At 37.0% G+C, this 25,707-nt stretch overlaps 1 protein-coding gene across 1 annotated transcript; it reads right to left on the bottom strand.

Annotated features, from left to right (window-relative positions):
• Positions 1-1,628: 1,628 nt before the first annotated feature.
• Positions 1,629-24,654, bottom strand: CIBAR1 (CBY1 interacting BAR domain containing 1). Its single transcript, XM_051609473.1, has 9 exons — positions 24,580-24,654; positions 22,358-22,592; positions 19,763-19,831; positions 15,392-15,493; positions 13,615-13,620; positions 11,803-11,907; positions 10,362-10,475; positions 8,630-8,746; positions 1,629-4,613 (listed from the first exon to the last, which is right to left on the bottom strand). Exons 1-9 carry the CDS (start codon positions 24,609-24,611, stop codon positions 4,515-4,517), a joined length of 879 nt encoding a protein of 292 aa, XP_051465433.1. The 5' UTR covers positions 24,612-24,654; the 3' UTR covers positions 1,629-4,514.
• Between the last annotated feature and the right edge of the window lie 1,053 nt (positions 24,655-25,707).

Below are 25,707 nucleotides of genomic sequence, written 5' to 3'. Positions count from 1 at the left end.
AACATATATGGTTCTTGGTGAGAAAGGTCATTGAATCATAGAATACTTTGGGCAGGAAGGAACCTTAGACGTCATCTAGTTCCAACCCCCTTCTGCCATGGGCAGGGACACTTCCCATTAGCCCAGATTGCTCCAAGCCCCATCCAGCCTGGCCTTGAACACTTCCAGGGAGGGGACATCCACAGCTTCTCTGGGCAACCTGTTCCACTGTCTCACCACCTGCACAATAAAGAGTTTTTTCCTAATACCTAATGCTGGCTGCTTCCTTCAGAAATGGTGAACTGTTACTGTTTGTCATCACAGAGAGTTTCCAAGGACTGCAAAATCTGTATTAATCAGTTGGACAGGCTTTTTTTCATCACAGTAGTACCCTGAGGCACAAAATGAACCTTGGAATTAGATCAAGAATTTTGACTTCAGCCTGCACTTTCAGAGTGGTCTTTCTTTTATCTCCGCATGTGTGTAATACGAATATTAACTTGCTAATGATGCCTGGGTGCATTCCAGGTCAATCTCTAATTAATTCTAACTAACGTATGTCACTGACAACCAACTATGTTATTTTCTTACTTAAGAAATTAAGTGCTTTTGTCAGTATTCAGAAGGTTTGATTGGTTTGGTACCAGCATATTTATATTTTAGAAAGAAATGAAAGCTAGCCTGTTCTAGGAAAAATTGCATCTTCAGCATTCAGGCTTGGTAAGAAACTTTGGTTGTGTGGATAAGGAATTTGTACCACTGTTGACTTTGCAGTTGTCCAAGATAGTACTTTGAGTATTCAGGAATATTACAAAGTTTTAGTCCCTCTAAAGACAACAAAATTGCAAAACTTCTTTACGCTGGTGATATAAAAAAAATCCTAGTTTCATAGAGTTTTTGAGGTTCAAAGGGACCTGGAGATCTGTAGTCCAATCTACTTATTGAAGCAGCAGCAACTAGAGCAGGTTATTCAAGGCCTTGTCTGTTGGATTTTGAATAGCTCTTAAGGATAGAGATTCCACAGCATTTCTGAGCAGCCTGTTCCAGTGAGATTACTCTCACTGGTGGTCAAACCTTAATTACTTTGTTTATGTAAACTCATAAAAATTACTTAAATTCAATGTAAACTCTTTAAGTAGAAGCAAAATCAAGAATTTTTTTTTGTTATATAATTTAAAAAATGCTAGTATAACTTTTATTTCTTCTGTATATTATTTGTCCTCTGTTTAAACTGCTAGGAAAAAATAATTTTGAATGAGAACGATAATGCCAAGTCTGTATATGTAGATACCTCTGAGCAAAGAAACTTAAAAGTGGCCAAATTTTCAAATTCTGAACACTTACATACTGGGGTTTTTTTTGCTGTCTGGTAGAGATTAGCTTCAGAAGCATATTGTTCTGAACCTTCCTCAGAATTTAAGTGCAGTTAAAATAAACACCCAAAATTTGGTGCTTTTATTTCACAGCTACTAAAGAGATCAGGGAGCCAGAAGAGTTGCAGGGAAAATAAAGATGTGTTGTGAGAATCCTCAAAATAAACTTTTCTAATCATGCTGTTGAAAAATTTGTGATTATTTTTGTAAGCTAACATCTTTACTAATTCTTGCCTCTGTACTATCAGCTGTTTTGTAAACATGAATGCAACTAACTTTTCAATCAGCTTTGGCAATTTATTGGTTTTAAAGTTCTGTCACACAACAGGGGTTTTCAGTAACTGACAATGAACTGGTAATTTTTTTTCCCATGCTTCTAGAGTAATATTGGTACATGCATATTAATTCTTGTAATGAAAAAGATTTGGAGGCTGGAAACATAGGGTAGTTTTGTAGGTTTTCTTGCCAGTTAAATGTGAGACAATCTTTTAGAAAACGCGTTATCTGTTTTTAAGAAAGTTTGAGTAATGATGACATTTATTTTTTTGGATGGTAAATTCCCCCCCCGTCAATACATAAAACGTCATAAAGCTTATAATGGCAGAGGTCATAATTAAGACATTTACAAATATTTCTTGTTTGCCCTATAGCTAATTTGCCTTTAATTTAAAACCAGATTAGACTTGATGACTTCTCTAGGTTAATCTGAAACATGCAATTGATAAGCCAAAAAAGCGGGTTTTTTTAAAGGTCTATAAAGATGAAAGCTCCACTTCAAAGTATGCACAGATAATCTGAAGGAGAGGGAAATTGGGAATGGCTGCCAGTACATCAGTTAAATTATGTTAAAAGGACAGTTGGTTCTCAGTTTGTAGTACCTTGCTAATTTGTTTTGGCTAGTCTTTTTTGGTTTTACCCCCCAGCTGGAAATGTGCACGTGTATATAAAGGCATTGTATTCTGATTCTGCCGGAATAGGTGGTACCGGTGTGTGGTGGTGACAACATTTCTTGATAATAAAGGTTTTAGAAGTGCATATTTCATGGTTTGGAGGCAGAGTACTTTCGGTATAAAGGAGACATCAGGGACAGTCTAGAATTATATGGCTTGAATTACTGTGCTTCCTTTTTAAGTACCATCTATATAGTAAAAGAATAACAAAGGAAATACTGCAGTATGTGCTGTTGATACAGAATATAGCTACTTTCCTTAGTTATGCTTACTCGGAGGTTGCTTTTGCTACCATCGTCCAAAAATTATGATTTAAAGGAGGAAAGTTTCTTGTCATCAAAATTTACTACTAATGATTATGTTGCTAAATTAAGTAATAGTGATTAGAAGGTGCCTGAAGCATTCAGGAAAGCTGTAACATGACAGTTTGATGGGTACAAGACAGAAGTATCTTTAGGTAATATTTAATTATTTAATTGGATTCTGAATTCTTCTTTTGGCTTTAAAATACATTTATCAGTGACTTTATAGTTTTGAGGTCACACAGTTTCTGTCCAACATGCAAACTTAAGACATCATATATAGAGGACAAAGTTGCCCAACACTGTTTTTCTCCTTTCTGTGTGTGTTTTTCTTTAACTCCTGAAATTGACATTTTGTGAGGTAGGGGAGAAGGAATTTGAAGCTGCTGAGGATAAAAAAATTCTAGCTACTAATGTTTTAGTGGGGATTAAACTACACACTGCTTCCTTTTTTATTCAGAATTCCTTTTTCAAGGCATAGTACACAAATAATTGCTTTTTGCATATATCTATTATACAAAAAACTTGAAGTTAACCAACTGTTTTGGATTACATGATTTCGCTGAATATAAAATGATAAAGTGATCATCATAATTTTGATGTTGTGATACAAATATTAATTGATGTGCCCTAATAGCTAAAATAGATAGGAATTAGTTACCTAGTTTTGGTCACTGGAGTTCTACTCTTTGTCATGAGTAGTTCAATGTCAATACTACACAATTCTGGTGTAAAACTCTTTTCTGGGTTTAAAACAGAGCTCTATATTGTGACATGTTCACTTACATTTTTATCACATTAATTTTTGGCAAAACCTGTTTATTTAACCTGTTGAAACAAGTATGCACTGCACACTTTGCTTCAGCAGACAAAGGCAGCATCAGTATTAAAAATGCACTTCCTGGTTTATTTTCCATAACTAGAAGAATATTTGGTTATAACTTCAGTGTGTTTTCCCAGTTACAAGTTTAAGTTCTAAATATAAATATATATATATATGTTCTTTCTGTATCAAGCAGATCTTAAAGCTGGAGATGAGTATGGCAGCAGCTTTCTGGCAGACAATTTTACACTATTCAAAAATGGATATGCATAACCACAATCTGCACTCAAAATGTGTAATTTCTTGTATGTTTGATGGAATCAGTAACTGCATCAACCAGTTGAAAACAAAACTTGAGCTACATATAGCATGTCAGCTAATACAGTAAGTGTCAACTATATAAAAGATCAACTAGCTTTATTATGAAGGCACTTTTATTTAAAAGCAAAGCAGCATTGAAAGTAGATATCAGGCTGGGTCTTAATTGTTAATGTTCATTCTGTATGTATTCAAAAATTCAAAAATAATCTTAGTCAAGCCTGAGGAAAAGGAGAATGAGAAAACTGCCTTGGGCCATCCAAGGTGGGTAATGAAATTAACATGGTTGTTGCTGTAATTGGGTTCTTAAATACTACAGTTACTTCAGGATGTATAAAACCAATTATAACAGGTATAGGTAGAAGACTTAATAAATGCAATACATATATAGCTACAGAATAAAGGTAATATATTGGCAAAGTAACAAGCAAACCCTTATGTTCATTACTGCATGTCAGCTTAGTGCAGTTTGTGGACACTGTTCATCAAGTAAATTTAAGCAAATGTGACTGCAATATAACATCTATGCAAATACAGTACAGCATTTTATTTAAATATTTCATTTTTCTAACTGCTGAAATAGTCCATTTTCAACAGATTCTGCTCCATTCTTCGAAACTGGTAATTTGTTTCTGGCACTCTACTATTAGTGCAAATTTTTGCTTTTGGAATTTTAAAAATACAACCTAAGTGAACTTTTTATTAATACACAAATGCCTTTACATAAAAGGAAATATTTTTTTCCCCAATTAAACTCAGAATAGTTTTGTTATCTCACTTCCTTACTAGCATCCAAATCCTCCTCCTCTTCCTCATCTTCATCTTCCTCCTCCTCATCTTCTTCTTTTCTTAGCATACTGCTGGAAATCTGCCAAGACAAAAATCCAATAAAAGTAAATCAAGTGTTTCTCCTCCTCAAAGAAAAGGAATTCTTTGTTGGCATTTCCATTCTAAGTTCTTGGAGGTTTTTAGTGTGGTGAAGGAGAAGGCAAGTTTTTTATCCTTTAACTCTTAAGCTTCTAGTAACATCCTCAATGTCAACAGAAAGATAAATGGCACTGAATACAGCAATTTTTAAATTCTAAGAAAATCCCAGTTTTTTTAGCAGAACTATTACAGGGTAGGGAAAATTGCATTGACCAAATCAATGTTAAGAATGTTTTTCTGGGTTGGCTGTTCTGATATCAGGCTGAAGATGTGTATTCATGCATAATCTTGAAGACATCAAACGTCTTCAGTTAAATGAAAAACTCCACACTGTGCTGCTCTGTTTTTGAGAATGGACAAATTTTACTAGAAAAGTCTTGATCCATACATGAAGTTCTTTCCCTGCCCATCAGTGCTTGCACTTCAGATGATACTGAAGTCCTTTTTTTGGTTCATAAAATGTTAAAAACCAGTGCCACCTGCCAAGTTTTCATCCCATCTGACAGATTCTAACATCTAGACATTTTTTTCTAATCGGGGCTCAATCTAATTCCTGTTAAAGATGCAGAGGATGCAGCATTTACAATTTCAAGTAGATGTATTTTTTTTCTTTCCCCATGAGAAAAGGAACATTAAAGGTAGGCATACAAGTAATCTGGAATGCTTATGACATTTTAGGTTCAGCAGCTCTCTGGGCATCTGCAACTCTAATTTTGGTTATATTTTCTGATTTTTCTAACATACAGTGATACGATAAAAATTCAGTATTGAAGACAAAACTTGCCTCTTCTAAAAAACCCACAACTTCCTATTTTGAAAGTTATATGCTGGTTATTCAATTGAATTCTGAGATTTCATAATGCGTACAGCTATGTAACAAGTTTTTTCTACATGCATAACATAAACGGCAATTACTAAGTAATGAAAGCAGAAAAATCCTTAGTCTTGTTGATGCTCACAAAGTACATGACTTAGCCTGAAGCAAATGCCTGCTTTCAAATCTCTGAACATAACACAAAACTGAGTTAATCATTGCATGAAGCTAGGTTAACTTGAGTCAATGCCTAAAATTGCTATTTTTCATTCTGTGAAAGAAAAAATGACACTAATTTGTAACTGGAGATTAACGAGTGCTGCAGATTGAGACTGTTATAGTAGCTTCATTTTGATGGGTAGACTAATTTTCCAAGTTTTTTCTAGTTAAACACATCTAAAATTCTTAAGCAGAACTTCAAACATTTCTGAATAAAAACTTCCCCTCCTCATTTCCTAAAATGAGAGGTACCATTTTTGCTTTAAGGGTTTGTTTTTTTTTTTTCTCTGCTCACTACTTGGGTACCTCTAACCATGCTGTAATTAACTAAATAGTAAATTAAATATTCACAGAATCGTCACGGTTGGAAAAGACCTCTTAAGATCACTTGAGTCCAACCACCCACCTAGGAGGGAGGGGGGGGGGAGAGGGGGAAAGGAAAAAACACAAAACCAGAATCTCATACCCCACAAAACCACCACCACCACACAACCCTGAAAAACCCACCATGCCAACTAGAGCATGCCCTGAATTATCATGAGTGGCAGTGAGGTGGTGGTAAAATCATAGAATCATAGAATGTCTAGGGTTGGAAGGGACCTTAAAGATCATCTAGTTCCAACCCCCCAAATGGGCAGGGACACCTGCCACTAGACCAGGTTGATCCAAGCCCCATCCAACCTGCCCTTGAACACTTCCCGGGAGGGGGTATCCACAACCTCCCTGGGCAACCTTTTCCAGTGTTTCACCACCTTCAGAGGAAAGAATTTCTTCCTTATGTCAAACCTACATCTCCCCTCTTCCAATTTAAAACCATTACCTCTTGTCCTATCCCTACACGCCTTTGTAAAAAGTCCCTCCCCAGCTTTCCTGTAGCCCCATTAGGTACGGGAAGGCTGCTGGAAGGCTGCCCCGGGGCCTTCTCTTTTCCAGGCTGAACAACCCCAACTCTCTCAGCCTGTCTCCATAGCCCTGTGCTCCAGGCCTTAAATCTTTGTGACCCTCCTCTGGAATCACTCCAACAGGTCCATGCCCTTGTTTTGGGGTCTCCAGAGCTGGTAGTTCACATGATGTCTCTTGAGAGTGTAGAGGGGGATAATCGTCTCCCTTGACCTAATGGCTAACCTAATCATAGAATTTTAGAATCATCCTGGTTGGAAAGGACCTTGAAGATCATAAAATCCAACCATAACCTAAATTCCCCTACCATAACCTGATTTATCCATTCAGTGATTAAGTCACTAAGCACTAGATCTACACTTCTTCTAAATACTTCTGGGGATGGTGACTCCACCACCTCCCTGGGCAACCAGTTCCACTGTCCAACCAGAGCCATCTAAGAACCAAACTGGATCAGATAAGTGCAGCGAGAAAGGAAACTAGGTAATTTAAATTTCTGTTATTTTGCCATAAATCTGAAACATGCCACTACTTGAAAATTTATTTTTGATTACCTAATGCTGAAAAAATAATTACAAAAATGTATTGGAATCTGAAAACAAAACAATTTTATGCAAAAGTGAATACTCTTAAGTTGGCACATAGGTGATGACTGTTTTTGCTTAAGCTTTTAAACTGTACATTTCATTGCATATGCTACGACCAGAACGCATGGCCATTCTCACCTTATGTCTTAACACAGTGGACAGTGTTGGAATACCTGGATGCAGACCTTTTCAACCATGGTTGAAATGATACTTTGCTGTCTTAGAGGTCAGTGCGAAACAGTTGGCTGCATTAAATGCATGTGAATAAACTTGTGTAGCTAAGTTTGATTTAAAATACCTGGAAAAGATAATTATTTTCTGCTATAGTTCAGACTAAAATATAGCATACCAACCTGAATCAGTAAAACAAAATCCTGAAGATAAATTGCCAAGTAAAGTGCAAAACAGAATTTATAACAGATCGTCATTGAAAACTTAAAGAGCTTTTTTGCAACTTGTGTAAAACTAGGTATCTGCAATAGTCATATTTTAAAAAAGCCCTGAACCCCGAAACAGGTCATCTTATAATGGGGAGCCATCTATGAAAGAAAGAAATTTCCAAGTGCATAGAAGTTTTCTCTCCTGATCATCTTAATTGCACAGAAATGAATCACTGGGTTCTTTTATCTTTTCAGATGGCATGACTCATACTTTCAACAACAGAGTAATTCAACTGTAATAACTGATCCTTTCTGTGTTGAGAGCAGAGAAGGGTAACTGTGTGTATGAAGCCAAGGGAACTTTTTAATATTGCAATATCAATGCATAATTCAATCCAAAAAAGAAAAGTGGGATAAGTACATTGTAAATTTGGCCATCTTTGTCTTTAACTGAAATACTGCTAAGAATCAGTTACAGGATTAAGGCTGCAATAAAGAAAAAATAATTTAGTCATTTTGCAATGCCTGCAAATTTACTGCTGCCAACAAATTTAAAATATTTTTTAAAGGTAGCTAGTCCAAAAGCAGTGGCACTTTTCCCATCTGTTTAACTTACTTTTATCATGCTCTTTCTGCTCACCTGAATTTTCTAAGTATAAAAGGAAAGATCTGTTTGTCATGGGTTTGCTCTGCTCCTTGGAGATACCAGTAGTCTGAGTTAGGATCTGGGTAGAGAATCCACACTCTAGGGTCTGGACATTAAGAATATGCAAGTGTTATTTAAGGAATGTCGCTTCTGTTTCAACAAGCTCCTAGATCTTTGCTCTGCAAGATGCCACAGTCTGTTGATGAAGGGAACAGTATTGCTGGAAATGGCATTTTTAAAAAAGAAAAAAGGCAGCTTTAAAAAAATGCTTAATATGATCTTTATACTCTTGGAAGTCTCTTCACCTATGTAATGGTCCTGAACTAAGTAAAGATAGTGGATCCATGTATAAGGTTCTACTCAAGACATTATTTTAAGACAGTGATTTTCAATTTAATTTTTCTTTCTTACCTGTACTGTCCTCAATGGGGACTTTATAGAGCCTGTTTGCAGAGGGGACTTGGAATTTGCACGAACCATCTCTAAGCGAGACTGATAATCTGGTGGATGAAGCGAGCTCCGAAAAACCTGTTCAAATGAAGGGAGCTGTGACTTGGGTTCTCTGATACAGCTTGCAAGCTAACAATCATCAAGACCAAAACTAGCAAAAATACAGCATTGGACAATTAAACCTGCTCTAGAAAGCAGCATTAAATGTAGTCTGGATTGATCAGTTTTTGCTGGAACAACATCCTTGCTCAACACACTTGGGTGGTAAAAGTAAACTTTCTTCAGAGATCTGGGGAGATTTACAAGTGGGAAACTGCCATGGTTTCCCAGAAACACGTGTAGCTGAATTTCAGGCTAACCTTGAGATATGAACCCCAGCAACTCCCTTCAGGCTCTCTGTTTCTTGGAGAGATGAACTCTTAGCCCCTTCACAAGCAAATCCTTGCTGCCAGTCACAGCTGCATCAGAGAAATTTTTTTCAAAAAAAATCAGGAGAGTGTAGCTCAAGAAAAATTTGGGGAAACCCTTAGAATACAGGGGAGACTACAGTATCCATTATATTTACAAGTTTTCTCCAATAGCCAAACCCACTAAATTATAATCCTAATAGCCTGATGTTAAAAATAATAAAGCTATCAGAGCAAGACTATTAATAAAGTCAAAGAACACGGTAGAATTATGGTCAGTCAGTATTTTTATGGAAAGTAAATATTGTTGAATTAACACGAAGTTTAAAATGTGATTGGAAATTTGGTTTTGAAAGATAAAATATTAAAGGATAATTTTGAATTGGTGACATGTGACATCTTAATTGTGACACTTGAGTAGTACAAAATTGTCATGGTTTATTTTCAATGAAGTAAAAATACCAAAATGTCTTAAATGTGACTGTCACTGAAGAATCATGCTGTTGTATGTCTTGCGCTAGCTGAATACTGCCATCCTTCATCCTGAGCTGTGTCATGGAAAAAATAATTTTAGGACTGGTAACATTTACCAAAAAAAGATAAAAAAGAATCCAAATTTCTTGACAATCTGAACACATACACACAACATACATTACAACGATAATAAGTTTAAAGGCCCAACATCCTGAATGACTGGAAGAATAAAGGATGAAAAAAACATGTCTTGTAAAAGAGACTGTAACACAAAGAGAACAGAAATGTCGACTTGAAACTGTAACAGCCACAAGGCAAAAAATGCAGGTTGGTACCATTTGGTAAAATGGTCTTTTCATTCTAGAACACCCTAATAAAAAACAATGACTGAAAGATGAAAACAAGCAAACAAAACTCAGAACAGAAAGAAGAGATTTTTAATGAAGTCATTAGTCTTTAGAACATGTTGTTTGAGCACTGTAAGATTTTCTCATACTGTGCATCTTTAAAGTGGGATTCACTGCAGAGGTGTTTTTTAAGAGCTACGATTAGCTGAGCTTGGACCGGCAGTTACATTAGGAAAAATCTCTTACCTGTATTTTGTGGAAAGGATTAGATTAACACTGTAGATCTTCACTGTTTTTAAAATCTCTGAATTTAGAAACCTGTACACTCTTGTTGGATAAATGCAAAAATGGGCTTGGTATACATAAGAAGTTTGTTCTGGGAACCTGAACCATGTATAGCCCCAAAGCATGAAAAATGTTGTTATGTAGTAAGTAAATTGAAAAGCAAATCCTAATCAATCTTACCTCTAAATCTTCATTTTCATCAATATTTTGGATATTTTGGTAGGCAGCAGTATATATCTCTAAAGCTTTCCCATGGAATAACATTTCAATAGTTATAAATTCAGAAAATATATTCTAAAAGCAAATGAAAACAATGTTTTTTTAATGCAGTATACTTCCACTTCAAATACAAGAAATTACTGAATTCTGTACTTGGTATTTATGGGATATGAATAACTGCACACACCTAGTACTTTTAAGTATGTAGACCTGAATTTTAGAAACTAAACATAAATACTGGCCGAATTGTCACAGATGCAGTTGCCAGTTCATACTAAATTCTAAGTAAACACTTACAAAGTGAAGAGGAGACTCATTAGTAATAAATAAAAAGTCATGCAGAAAACTCACTTGATATTCCTTATTAGGAATTCACAAGATTCAGTCAGTGGATTTTTGTTTTATTGATGACAATATTTTTAACAGGTTGGGCATAAATTATTATCTGTAAATTCTATAAATACTGATAATTTACAGAATACTCAGAACTCACAGTCTTTTTCATATTACTCTAACATCAAGTACTGGTTGGGAATTTCAACCATCTTTCATTCTTTTCAATGTAGTCTTGTGTTTGTTGTTTTGTTTTTGTTTTTCCCAATAAAAAGCATCTCACTTCAGCAAGTTTATAATTAAATTTGAGATCACATAATGCAAGTGTTTTTCAGTCACAATAGTCCTTGGTACTTAAACCACTTAATGTTTTACATTAAGAGAGAAACGAAAGCTTTGATTACTTGCAGTCCCTGAACATTTCCTGCTTTCCAATTTAAACTGCAGTAACCTAAAAATATTTCAGCTTTGATATATTATTTACTTACAATGATTTTAAGCTGGAAGAGGGTAGATTTAGGTTAGACATTAGGAAAAAATTCTTTAGTGTGAGGTAGTGAGACACTGGTACAGGTTGCCCAGGGAGGTTGTGGATGCCCCCTCCCTGGAAGTGTTCAAGGCCAGGTTGGATGGGGCTCTGAGCAACCTGGTCTAGTGGGAGGTTTCCCTGCCCGTGCAGGGGGGATTGGAACTAGATGATCTTCGAGGTCCCTTCCAACCCTAGCTACTCTATGATTCTATTATTTCTGTTGTGTTGATATTAATCCACATAGATCATTCCACTAAGAAATGCATCTGCCAGTGACATAAATTACAGCAGCTCTTGAAAGGTGAAAACACTAAACAATAGGATGCAGGAATATTCTGAATTCCATAAACTTTAAGAATAACAAACTGAGTTTTTAATTGCAAAGTTAATGATATTTGGTTTGTAAATATTACTGAATACAACATTTATATGTGCTTAAGTTAATACTAAGTGTTTTTTATCTTGCCAAAGATTAACTATAGTAACTTTATTATGCAAAATGAAATGTGATGCCATATACAGAAACATGAGCATACTTACTTTTATGTCCTTTATTTTCTGTTTCTCAAAATTATCAATGGTTTCCTCTAATTGCCGAGTTGTTCGAGTTGCATCCAGTGAAGCTCTCTGCAGTTCACTTTCAGCCTGGTAAAGTAACACAGGAGTGAAATCAGTCCTGTATTTGATACAAAGATACTTGCTCTAATTGGCATGAAAATTACTAAGTCCAGGTTTTCAAAATACTACACATCTGTTTTACGGTATTCATAAATTTGTTTGCAGCTTAATAAAGATGCCTTCCATGCTGTAGTGATTTTGATCGGAAACATGCAAAATGGCAAGCTGCAGCCAGTCGGGGAAGTCCCACTGCCCTAATCCATTTTCTGCAATAATCATCTCCTAACTCCACAGAGCCAGCCCTGACACTGCAGATCACACAGTGACTGGGTTCAGGGAATTAACCCAGTACAAGGCTTTACCCTTCAGAAAAGGGTTTTTTTGAGCTGGTGTAAAGGAGAGGGCAGGAGTACACAGGTCAGCCTGGTGAATAAGCTGAAAAGATCACCCTTTATTTTCACTCTGCTGGGTTTAGAAAGAAACTTTTCCAATATCATATGCTGAACCTCGTCTTACAAAGCTTTTATAAATTATTTGAATAGAAAATACAACAGCAGCTGTAACTAATGCACCTCTCCCATAAGTATTTAAATCAGTAGACTGAAGTTATATAATTTTTAGATGCAAAAGCATTTCAGGTATTTTATATTTTTAGTATTTTTATATTAATAAAATATTTTTATAAAAAACACCTTAAACTGGGCACCATGGAGGGGACACACCAACCAATCCCCAAGGCATAAATACACAGTGTTTCTTATTTTGTAACTATAAAAATAATTTTAGAAATGTATTTTAATTAGCTTTAACTATCAACTGTATAGAAATGCAAAGTGCATACTACCATTTAAATAAAGATATTGAAGCTATTCTGGTTGAGTAAAGTCTCACAAAATTACACAAAGATGTAAGAGCTTGCACTCAATGACTGCATCATTTGAGTCTAAACTTTATTTTTCCATCAGTTACTGGTCAAACTTCATAGACTAATTCAGACAGTATTTACATACAGGTTCTGTCAGTGCATATAATCAGGAATCTGTTCTGTCCTGGGATCTGGGAATAGTGTATGGATCAAGTAATCGAACAGTACGATCAAGACGTAGGATTCTTCCGATTTCTACAATGCAGCAAATTAAGAGAGGAACTTTTTTTTTTTTTTTAAAAAATGGAAGTAGCCACCACAGGCCCAGTTTCCACAACCTATTTTTTAGAGTTACGTGTATATGGAAACCTAAGGCACAAGGAATGCTGTCACTTCCTTTTATTTGATTAAATCTGGTAACTTTATATTACAGGATTATAATTTTTAAGTGATCTCCTTGCAAACGGCTTAAAGTCATAGACACAATTCTGCCATAACTGTGCAAACAAAATTGGTAATATCTTCAGTAGCACATAAGTCAGATGTTCATCTCCCTTTCCTGATTTTGCCCAAAACACAGGAGAGAAACAGAGTAAGAAAAGACATTTTGTGTATTCTCGGTTATTACAATCTGCCACTTTCTGTAAATGAAGGCAGCTGTTACACATAAGCAGCCCTTACAAATACAGTATGTTTTTCTATGATAATCAAATGTATTTCTCCACCCATCTTAAATAGACTGGCCAGATTTTGTGCGCAGATGCTTTGGGAAAGGAATTTTGTTTGTTGTAGAGTGTCATGTCTAAACTTGCAGAATCTGTACAGTTTGCACAACAGCAGTTGGGTATTTTCTCTTCTGAAACACTTACCTGTGACTGGAAATACTAGTAAAGGAAAAAACAGCAAAATAGCAATTGTTATTAATAAAAGTACCTGTTTTCACTTCTACTTTTAATATATGGTGAAGTATTTACCTTAGTTCAAAACTTCTGTATACTTGGAAGGTGCTATTATGATGTTTTCTGAAGCTTTCTGCTTTCAGACACCACTTATAGTTTGTTACAGCTTTGCTAGAATTCAAGTATCCAGGCCAAAATATTTCAGAACAACTGCTTGTCTTGGACGGAGGGTTGGTTATTAATATGTTAAATAAATAAATAAATCAGACAACCCAGGTAGGCCATTTCAGAAACAAAAAAAATGCATTTTTGTACTTAAAAAAATCTGGTAAGGTTTTATTTTCAAAGCTGCATGTTTTATAAGATGGACTTGTAATCTGGGAGTAAGTACACATCCTTTGCTTTCTGTAGGCAGTCAGCTGCTGAAACATCACAGTTACTCAAGAATAAGAATACTTTCCTTTTCACGCATTTTGTTTTGATTACTTTAAAATGCAAATATGTAATGTTTGGTGCCTTTGGCCATATGCAAAACCATACTGTACTGAGATTTAGTAACTCTTCAGGCAAATTCTTAAATACAGAAAACACAGGTGTTACAAGAAACTAAGCCACAGAAGAATGTTTGGGTGTAGCTTTGGAGAGACAGGAAGAAACAAGCTAGGTGCCAGCCATTTACCCATGAAGTGAACTGGGAATTAGTGCAAGAGGGAGAAAAATGGGACTCTCTGGGGAGACGAGCTTACTGTTACAATTTACTCCCTTCATTCTAATGGAATATAACTGCATCACAGCTCAACTTCTAACCCTATAGCTGGCATCCATGTGTCTTTATCACATGAGGACTTGTAATTAGTCATCACTTGATTTAACTGGTTTGATTAATATTAAATGGGAATGTTTTGGCAGAGACAAAAAAAAAAGCAATTCTTCTGGGTGGCATTGGACCATTACAATAATTTTTGCTCTTTCTGCAGTCCTATGCCCTGTCACTAGAAATGTTCTGATTTCTGAAATAAAGTTGATGAAATCCTACAAAGAATAGGACTCCTTCACTCCCGAGTCCAATGGTAGAGCGTATGAAAAAATAAACAGCACACCATCATGAACTTAAATGCTGTGTCATAATATATAGCCATGAAGGGAATGAAGTAGGATTATTTTGGCATTTCCTAGGTTTGGATTGTTCATCATTTGACACTTAAATGAAATTTTAATGGAAATTCCTTGGAGGCTTAATTTTTCTCTCTGTGATACAAAATAGTAAATTAGGGAGGGTCACTAGTCTTTTAGAGGAAGAGTAGTCTGGTTCAATATTCTACTAACAGAATAATAACTTTTCCTTCCACATTTTATCTCACACCTGGAAGAAACTCATACCCCATCTAGGCACAACTACCAAAATGACAGGGAGAAAAATCAATAAAACAAAAAATTGACAGAAGTGCAAAAGGAGTTATCTGATTACACTTATTTTGAAAACCTCCAAACTACTAGATGCAATCTATGCCTACCTCTCTTGCATAAACATATCAAATACTTCTTAGTTTCTTTTAAATCCAAAAGGGAGTAACAAAGCAGCTATTATAAGCTATAACTCATTATAAAGTTTCAGAAAAGATTCAACATCAACACAGGAAACAGTCTCTCCAAAGAGCATTCTTTTCATACTACTTTCTAAAGACAATAGTTTAATTCCTAAGAAATTTTAAAAACATTTCTTAAAGCTACTTGAAATACAGGATACAATAATGTGTCGATCTGATGGATTCCGTTGGCGTGTCTTCTCCAGTTGAGAGAACTGCTTGGCTTCTCGATGCTTTGCTGTTAAAGTTGCTTTAAGATCATCCTGGAAATAAAATGTTTTAGACATGTTTGAAATAGATCTAGCATAATACAAAAAGCACTTTTCTTCATACATGCAAAAAAAGCAAACAACAAACAAAACTTCTGCTTTAAACAAAACTAGATTTTATTGATCTTACTCTGTTAAAAGATCCCCTGAAAGAGAAATCAATGGGGACCAAGAGAGCTTAGCACCTTGCACAAATCCCTGCAGCACACACTAAAATGTGAGAGGAAAAAGAAAAAGATATTTACAGCTTTTAATGAAAAGTGCAGTGGATGGTCAAAAGCTGAGATCCCCAAAGCAGTAAGACAGGCCCATTTGGGCTTAGCAAGGGAATAAAGGTGACATTTATAAAGAAAAAGTGGCATCAAATAAATCAGTAGAAAAAGCCAAAACAGACAGCAGTCAGTACCAATCAGAAGTTATGGAGAACACAAAACTGCTACGCGGAGCTTAAGGTGCCACAAAAATCGATGGCTGAAAGGGTTAAACTGCATATTTAGTAATAATGTTGCTGGAGAAGATGAAACTTACTGATTTGGAAAAGGCAGAAACTGTTGACAAATATTTTTGCTCCTCATTTCCAAAGGAGAAGTAGGATGTATTTCTACAAAGATCTGTGACAATTTAAGAATAAATTCTTGTTCATGCTATTAAACCGTTTTGCAAATAGTTTTCCATACATGGAATCTAAAAATATGTCAGTCAGATATTTATCACATTATTGACCCTATTATGGGAAATGACATTAATTTTGATGGCTCTACTTTCAAGAAGCAGTGCCTTAGAACAAACAGAAATACAGCCCAAAGTAATCAGTCTAACAAAACATGAGGCAGGAGATGGGCATGCATTTAAAACCATCATTCCCTCTAAAAAAAAGCAGTTGCATTTATCTGTCACTCCAGAATGGAGTGGATTAAAGCTTTTAAAAACTATAATCTCAGGAAGTTGTGTGTGCTCCTTCCCTGGATTTCAGAATTTATACGTGGTTGTTCACCCTGAAACACACCCAACCAAGATGTGTCTCTTTAGAAGTTCTGTGAGATCCTGTGACCAGTCACTAGTCAAAGACAAGCATAAGCCTGCCAAGGTTCACAGTCCTGTGTCTTCAATAACAACTCCGTACATGAGGTCAGGATCAAAACACTCAGTTTCTTCCTTGTTTCTGTCCTTACTGTCTGTATGTCCCTGTGTAAGACTGTTGTTTTGCTATATCTTTAGGGACAAAGAGCTGGTTTCTGATAGCAAAAACTGCATTTTGAACCCATTAAAACTATTTTTGCCACTGTTCTTTCAGAAGGGAATTTACAGCACCTTTAAGGCCATGTGAAAGGCTGTTGGAAAGGACTTTCTCCTTCATGCAAACCATGCAGCTGCAAGAAAAGTGATAATAGAAAAAACTTTATTGCTTTACATTTTAAATTTAAATTAAAGGCAGAAAAAGAGAAGTGACAGAGCAAAGCAGTTTTGTAGCTAATGGCCACAGCTGCATGTTTAGTGTTATTTAACAACTGGGCCCTGGTAACAGCACTGACTTTCTAGGCTCATATAAAACAGACAATTAGATTTAACACTGTGGCTGAAAGTGTTCTGACCTTTATGCAAAGTATACTTGAGAATACTAAGGAAACCACTAGAATTACCATTATAGTATTCAGGATTTTTTTTCCAAGTACATAGTGACTTTGGAAATACCTACAGGGACTGCACTGTTCCCTTCTTTACCTCTGTTCTCTGTGGCAACCAAAGCCAATAAGCATGCTTCTCTGTGCTAGCCAAAGCCTGATGAAGATTTGGTGGTACTGCAGCTACAGTGGTGGAGCTACATACGAGTTTTGGATGTACAAAGATAGGGCACAGTTACATATTTTTTCTAGGATGTTGAAAAACTGAGGAGGGTGCAGAAAAAAATACGCAAAAGCTGGGGAAAATGCCATTATGGTGAAAGAATTGAGGTCTATGTTTTTAGCTAACTGGAAAGAATGAAAAATTTTTTACTAGCACCTAAATACCCTTCATCCAGGAAAAAAAATAGAGCATCATAGAACTCTTTAATCTCAGTGGAACATGTAATAAGCACCAAAGATCAGATGAAGTGTTTCACTTAAAACACCACATACCCGCTAACTACTACAAACAGCCCTACCTTCCCCTCCAGTGTCTTCAGACCAAGATTTGACATGTTTTTGGAAAACATGCTTTAATTCCACTTGAGGAGAAATGGAATGGAATGTAATAGCCAGGGACATAAATGATAGATACAGAGAACAGAAATTTATTAGTAGTCTCTCTGGCTTTAAACTATGAATTCAAGTCACACATAAAAACTCTAGTCAGCCAGCAAATTTCAAACCATACAGAAGTACAACTACAGTCCATCCACCAGACAACGAGCTGGCAGATCCTCATCACTGTACTGTTACCTGCTTTAGTCACTGAAGTTATTTAAGCAAACCAGTCCTTTCTTCTGCAGGTGGATCACCTTGTTTATATGATGCCCTGTTATATATGAAGGAAGTAGGAATAGAGTTGCCAAAAAGCAGAAAAGTGAAGATTGATATATAGAACATTGAAACAGAAAGAACTCCTAAAATCCTACACTGAAGCTGCATTACAGGACAAGAATATTGCATTAGCTTCTACTGAAGCTGCCAAATCCCTGGCGAGCTACTTGGTAAATCAGGACATGTGAATGAAACAATTTTATTGCATTAACCATTAAATGACAACTTTATTCTGATTGATTTGAGCCTCTTTAAAGCATGTAGTATCACAAGACACTGATGTTTTATCCAAGAGAAATAGCAATGGATTGTTTCAGATATAGCACAAAAAAAGTTTGTGTATACCCTGGAGCAGATCCAGAAAGTGGCAGTGAGAACATCCTCCTTATAAAAAGTGAATTAATGACATTATTTTTTTTACTTTATCAGCTAATGTATAGGCAAAGCAGTCTTACAGCTAGCACCCTCTGCTAGCATTACATGAGTGACAAAACTTCCTTTTTCACTAAAAAAGTCACAGTGTCTAGAGATTATAACTGAAGACCAGACAGTTGAAATTTTAATCAAGGTTTATGGTAACAGGTCAGGGGAAAAAAAAAAAAAAAAAACAAAGAAAAAATTAAGCCTACATCTTCAGTGTAGCCTCTCCTACTTCAAAGGTCTGTTGATAAAATATTTAACCCCTTCTACAGTTTAAGAATGCTCTTGTACTCCTCATTGTAGCGAAGATAAACATCATGTAATTGTTTCTGGCATTCTGAAAGGCAAAGACAACAGGAAATGCCACTCACTGTTTCTAGGGATGACCTGGTATAAGTTGCTTTTGTCCCCAGCATTTAATGAGGACATTTACATATCTTCAGTGCTTCTTCATGGTATTGAAAAGATACAAGAACAAAAATGTATAAAAAATGCTTTAGTTTGAGGTACAATGCTACAAGGTACTCAAATGAATCATTATGAACACTTAAGATTTTTGTATGTAAAATACCATCCAATATTATCAATTTACCTTTTGACTGATATAGATTATTATATAGATTATGATCTGTATAGATACAGATTTATACATAACTTACAGATTTGAGTTTACAGAATGAAGGTAACCTCTATATAGTATATATAAAATATACAAGTATTACTGGAGGAAAGAAACTTACAGATATTTTGTGGAGACATTTCAAACCCCTGTATACACTGTTTCTAGAATACAGTGAAAGAAGATACCTTAGCTTTTTTTTATATCTTCAGGTCATCTTGATGACTTTGCAGGACAGAGAGGGAATCGGGCCACTACCTATTTATTGATTTAAAAGAAGTGTCTTTTTATGAGCTTCAATGTAGAAAGCAAGTCAAAGTTGGAAAAGCTGTTCAAGGCAGCATATAGATGACTAAGAGCCAAATGCATTACATGTGCTTCACCTCTTGAAACTCTGAATGATAATAATAATGCTAATAATAATTAAAAAATGATATAATTTATAAAGAAAAACATCCAGAATTTGCACTATCTGGGAAGTTTCACACTATTCACAGTGCCATTTTTTAGCATTTGCTTGTGCTCCTAGAGTCTGAACATCCTTGTCTTCACATCAAAGCTTTTTCCTCCAACATACATACAGCTTTGATTCAGATGTATTACTGTATAATCTAGACTTATTACTGCAATCTGAAAAATCAGAACCACTCTCCCCTGCAAAGAAGTTTTTGACTGAGTAGCCAGAAGACCAAAATGTACTTTGTGAGAAAATGTTTAACCTACCCTTTTAAGTTTCACTATGGTCCCGTAACTTTTCAGTGGTTCAACAACTTTGGCTTCAAGCCTGTCAACCTACAGAAGAAATCACAGGTCAGTAAAATGATCTGCATCCATGGTGTGCAGAAACAGGAAACAATTTGTTTACTGATAATCCACTTTATTAGGAATTTAGTCCATATATGCTGAAAATATAGTGAGATAGAGGTTTATAAACAATTGCAAAAAATAGAGTAAATTAAATTAACCAGTAAGTATTTTGTATCTTAAGGAGCTCAAGCTGATTTCTAGTGGAATTCCTTTTTCTTAATTGGCAAGATGTAAGGATAAATAAAACATGGAGATTCTAACAGCTGAGTACCAAATACATCAACTGCATCATGGATGCCTGTATCTTTCTATCTAAAGATCAATATATTTGCTCTGCACTTGTTGATTGATTATGGACTAAACCCTCTTTACTATCAAACATACTGTAAGCAATGTAACACTTTTGTTCTTAAAAATAACAGCATTGTAGGTACTGAAATATTAAAAATACCAATAATAACAGGTTGCCTAAAACACATGAATGCTTTCACAGATGAGTGCATCTGAATTTTTGTTTCAGTTCTCTTAGTTAAAAAAAACAGCCACATATGGCCAGACAAGCAATAGGATAAGACCTTCCTGCTTATCAGAATTCACAATAGTGCCCAAGTGGCCCCAGCATAAGCTGCCAATGACTTTAGAGCAGTGAGCCACCAGGACCATCGCTGTTATAACCAAACTAAGAAAAGATGCAGAACGTCTACTAGGAAGGGACAGACAGTACTTTCTCCTCTAAACTGACAGTGTCACCAATCAGCCAAAATCTATGCCAACTGAGCAAATATTTCTCTTTTATGACACTCTACCAGTGCAGAGTCAAACAATTTTACTTACACTACCAATAAAATAGAATGGAATAGGGCAGTAAGGTTCTAAATGAGACAAACGATGCAGACATACCAAATAAGATGCCAGTTGTGCAGACCCTTCCACACCTCAGCATTTATATATATAGCACTGCAGCTGAAAACCAGAAATCTGTGACCCTTATAAGCTAATTTTCTTTTGCTCACATTGTCAATATATATGAAAATGGTTAATTAACTCAATGCAAAAAAAAAAATAAAGCTGAGATTATCTATTTGATTTTCATGAGCAAAAGAGAACTTGATCTAAAGGCCAAAAGCTTCTCTTTTTCCTTTGCTGCTTCTGCCTTTTCTCTTTCAAAAGGCACTGGTGGTTTGGGAACAGGCATTTGTATAGGCCAAACGTTAGTTTTTAACACACTTAAAAACTAAAAGAAGTAAAATTCAAGTTATTACATAACTTGAATTTACAGATTCATAGCTTAAAGGTGAAAATGGACAGAGAGACCATGCAGTTGACTCCTCATACACCTTTGGTCATAATATAAATTTACTCTATTAACAGAGGGATAAATTGCTATTACATCAGCTGAAGCATGAGGACGTATGTGTGGCTCAACTGGAGCCAGAGGCGTAAGAGTTTACATAAAACAATAAAAATGGTCCCATCCACACCCTTGACTTTGTTACTTCTTAAAAATCTGACCCTAGATACATTGTTAAAGATTCATGCCTGTTTCTTATGTTTCAAACCCTCTACTTTGTAGACTAGATAACTCACAGACTAACTATCTTTTAAAAGGTTTTCTTCTTCTAATTGGTTAATATCAAATGATGACTTACAATGCTGCTTTTTCTTAAAAAAAAAAAGAAGTTTTATCTGAAAACATCAAGTACGTCAACTCCTTCAGTCTCTTTTAAAAATTATATTGGTTCTCAGCTTTTCAAAGTTATAAGTAGGAATTTTCTGGGTTGTACTGAAAGGATACGTACTCCAGAAACTAGCTGGATTACATGTGCATGAATTTATTTTTTCTTAGATCTCAGCATTTGGAATTCAGAATTGCAAGTTAGTTTGACTGGCCTTGCACATGGATGTGTAAGTGGCATCAGTACCTTCCTTTACTCTCACTTATCTAGCAGAAATGTGACTATATTGACACATGTGGTCCAAATCAAGTTTGTACTTTCGGTGTTGAACTCCAGACTTAGGAAATCTACAGTGGCCCCTGACAGCACCTCAGAGCAGCTGTCAGTGCCCAGTGAAGTATTCCAGTTAGTATTCTCTTCCATGCTGCTTCTGATAACAGACCTAGACCTAGCAGAAGGAAAATGACTAATTTTACCTTAGCTGCTGCTAGACAACTCAAGTCATAACACTAAAAAAACCACTCTATTAACCACAAATCATAATCCAAAGTCTAAGACCAATAAAACTTACTTGGTCTCAAATTCTACGAGTGCTCATATGGACAGTTTCACTGTCTTCAACAGGACTAATCACAGGCAGTTTTCACTGAAGCTCTCAGCAGAGTAAACGATGAATGCTTTGGCAACCTATCCTGCTTTGCCACTAAAATATTTAAAAGTGTTTTCTCCTATATTTCTTTTGGGATTGGAGAGTATATCTTTTCCATTTTAATCACAGATAAGTAACTGAAAAGTTCAGATGGCAAACACAACATGTACAGTTTTAATTTTGTACCTCTGCCTGGCGATAATCCTGAAGTCTGGAAAATTCATCTGCAAAGTTTTTCAGTCCAGCTCTTAAGTTGGGTGTCTCTGTAGCTGCATATGCATATATTTCATTTACTAGAATATCTGCTTTGTCTCGTAGTCTGGCAGTTTTACGAACATACCCAGCAAATATTTGGCATAATTCACCAAAATGCTTTTCCACATTCGAAACAGCATCTTGAATTTGTCTAGTCTGACTGTCCCTGGATACCAAATAAAAATAAGTCGAAAAATAAGAAAAGGGGACACATGTTTACAACACATACAGAAGAAAAACTACATAATTCTACTATTAATAATTTATACATGACTTAGACATCTCACTTCAGTGCAAAACAGAAATATATTCTTAAAAAGACAATGTTGTAAAAATCTGATGTAATATGTGTTTCATTATGAATTGATAACAAACAAAAAAAGCAGGATTTATACTTAAAGATCCAATAGAGGAAAATCCATATCACAAAAATCAGCTTGAAAATTTTCCTCCTGTGATTAAGCAAAAGCTCATTATTACTGTTGGTATTAATTACTAAAAGTGGAAACACCTGCTGGTCTCAAACAAGACTGGGTCATACAACTTCCTGCAAGAATCTGCAATCTAGAGACAAGTCAACAGTTGGAGAAATCAGGTAGTAGAGCAAATCTATAAAGGTATTAAATGTTCTTTAATTGTGATCAGGTACCAAACTGCTCCTGCTCAGCACTTGAGAGGATAAGTACCACTGAGAATTACAGAAGAAATGTGAATGGACACAAGCACAGAGGTGAAAACTCTAAAAACATAAGACACTCACTGCACCAACAAATTACTTTCATTTAAATGATATATTTTTTTTATTTCAACCAAATGACTGTATGCTTCATTATTAATTATCTAGATCAGTTGTTCTGAATTTTTAATTCATATGTTTCACTTGGCATTTTGCTTTCCTGCTCCTACATGATCTGACGGTCTTGCTTTAGTTATGCTCCAATGATACTATTAAATGAAATCAGTGTCAGTGAATTCATGCCAGTTGTTGATCTTAATGAATCAACTACCAAACAATTTAGCTAACAGTAACTGCCAGATACTAGGTCCTAAGAAGTCTCCATAACGTGATTCATGTGGAGGGCTGGAATTCTCAGCAGAATTCATTCATACCCCTGTGTTGGTAAGGGACAGAAGCAAAAAAAAATTTAATGTCCTTTAATTATCTCAACTCCAAATGCTGACCAATATTTAAGTATTGACTTAACATCACAACGTGAAAATTGGAAAAATTGAAAGAAATTTAAGACTAAACAACAATGCAGTCTATTCAAATGAAGAACACTTTTCTTTGGGAGCTCTTCAGGAAAAATCATTTCAGGACAAAGTTCTGCTACCTGCAAAAACCCAATTGTGTTGCTTCATGGCAAGCAGTTTAGAAGACTGTTCAAAAGATATATTGTTCAAAGAAAAAAAATATCTATGTAAGTTCTTCTGTCCTCCACAACATACTTGGGCACAGAATCATTTGAATAGGAAAGAGTTCACCCAGTGAATGGAAAAAGTAAGAGCCTCATTAAATATTAATAAAGTTGTTTTTAAAAATTAAGACTGATAAAATCTTCAGTAAAAGGTACATATTTTAATTTTATCATAAAGTCTTAAATGTCAGAAAGTGTTCCTTTCCCAGGGGAAGCTTTAAGCACATTTTGTCACCCACTTTACAATTCTGATCTCACAGTACTCCCATGCAAATAATACATAATCTTGGGACATGAAACAGTATATTTCCTCAGATGAGACTGTGAAATTCGGTTTTGGTGGTTTCACCCCCCCCGCCCCGATCCTAATTACTTGTGACCGCTCAGGGGTGGCCACAAAATTATCAACGAGAGGCCCGGTTGAATCAGCCGGTCTTTACTTCACCCCTGCCTAGAAAAGTTTTGCGGCCTCTCCCCGAGGAAAACAGGGTCGGACCCCCCAGCCCTGAGGATGGCTGCCCTAAGGGGGCTGGGCCCGCCTCGCCCCCAGACCCCCACGCCGCTCCCGGCTACCCTGGCGGAAACAGGGCCCGCTCCCCGGCCCGGCAAGGCCAGGCGGCACAGCCAGCCCCCGGCTCCCCAGGAGCAGCCCTGCGGGGGACGGGCAGGGCCCCGCAACGGGCACCGAGGGCAGCCGCGCCGCCGAGCCTCCTGGGCCCCGCACCGCCCCGTTACCTGGCGTCCAGCCCGCGGCCCAGCAGCATCATGGCGGCGGCGCCGGGAAGGAGGGCGGTTCTCCGCGTGCGCTCGGTTTCCATGGACACCGCCCGCCCGCCCCGGGCCCCGCCCCGGCCCGGCCCGGCCCGGGAGGCCTCCGGTGCGGCGGGGCCTGCCGTGGGGCCACCCCCCCTGCCCTGGGGCCACCCCCCCTGCCCTGGGGACATCTCCCCTGCCGTGGGGCCACCCCCCCTGCCCTGGGGACACCCCCCCCTGCCCTGGGGACACCCCCCCTGCCGTGGGGGAAGGGCCCGAGGGCTCCCCGTGCCGAGCTCGCTGTCTCGGGAGAAGCGCAGCGTCCGGCGTAGGAGCGGAATGTGGGGAGGCTGAAACCTCATCACAAACAAACAAACAAACAAACAAACAACCCCAACAAAAACGCCGCACCCAAGCCCCAAACAAACAAAATCCCCCAGGAAACGAATATTTCTGTAAACACTTTTGGCAAGCCAGAAGCGGGGGCGGGGGAGGCAGCCCAGGGGCCTGGCAGCCCCGGGGAGAGCTGCGGCCCTGGGGCTGCCAGGGGGAAGAACCCAGGGAAGCAGCGGGGGAGGCCTTTAAAAAAAGGAAAAAGACCTCCAAGCCAACAGTTAAACTCCTCCCTCCCCCCCTCTCCCGCTCCAATCCGTGGAGATAATGTACAACGTACAAGATCTTCAGCGCTTCATTGCGAATCGTGGCCCTCGTTGTGTTCTCTGGGCAGTTCCCTGCTCCCCTGCAGTGGTTTTGTCTCGGCGAAGTCGCGTCCTCCAGCAGGACACCTAACTCACAAGTTGTAACATACTTCTGTAGCATTAAGAGCTCTGGAAGTTGAAACATCTATTCTGCTACTTAAGAGCATGTTTAAACATTGTCACCCAGGAAAGTTCAAGCGAAACAAGTACCAGAATGGCCAGAAATTCTTAATAAACAGCAGAACGCTGTTGTATGAGGTGCTATATAAACATTTTCAAAGAAGTACAGAGTTCTTTGCTTCGAGTTACAGGCCAATGAGAAACAGAGACTGACACTTAATAAGAGGGTGAAAGGCTTTGAAAATAAGGAAAAGTTACTTGTGATTAAAATCAAAGAAGTAGTTGTTACTGG

The sequence above is a fragment of the Apus apus genome, chromosome 2, assembly GCF_020740795.1.
Source record: "Apus apus isolate bApuApu2 chromosome 2, bApuApu2.pri.cur, whole genome shotgun sequence".
In the NCBI taxonomy this organism is placed as follows: domain Eukaryota; kingdom Metazoa; phylum Chordata; class Aves; order Apodiformes; family Apodidae; genus Apus; species Apus apus.
This window is presented reverse-complemented; position numbering and strand designations above follow the sequence as displayed.

Bases quoted from the DNA above. Each gene is read 5' to 3' on its own strand.
- CIBAR1 (XM_051609473.1), bottom strand. From the start codon at position 24,611: ATGATGCTGCTGGGCCGCGGGCTGGACGCCAG. The intron at 8,747-10,361 runs GTAAGATTGATT...TCATTTGAACAG, and splicing joins ATGAAAATGAAGATTTAGAG to GTTTTTCGGAGCTCGCTTCA. The intron at 4,614-8,629 runs GTAAGAAAGAAA...TTGTCTTGGCAG, and splicing joins CCCCATTGAGGACAGTACAG to ATTTCCAGCAGTATGCTAAG.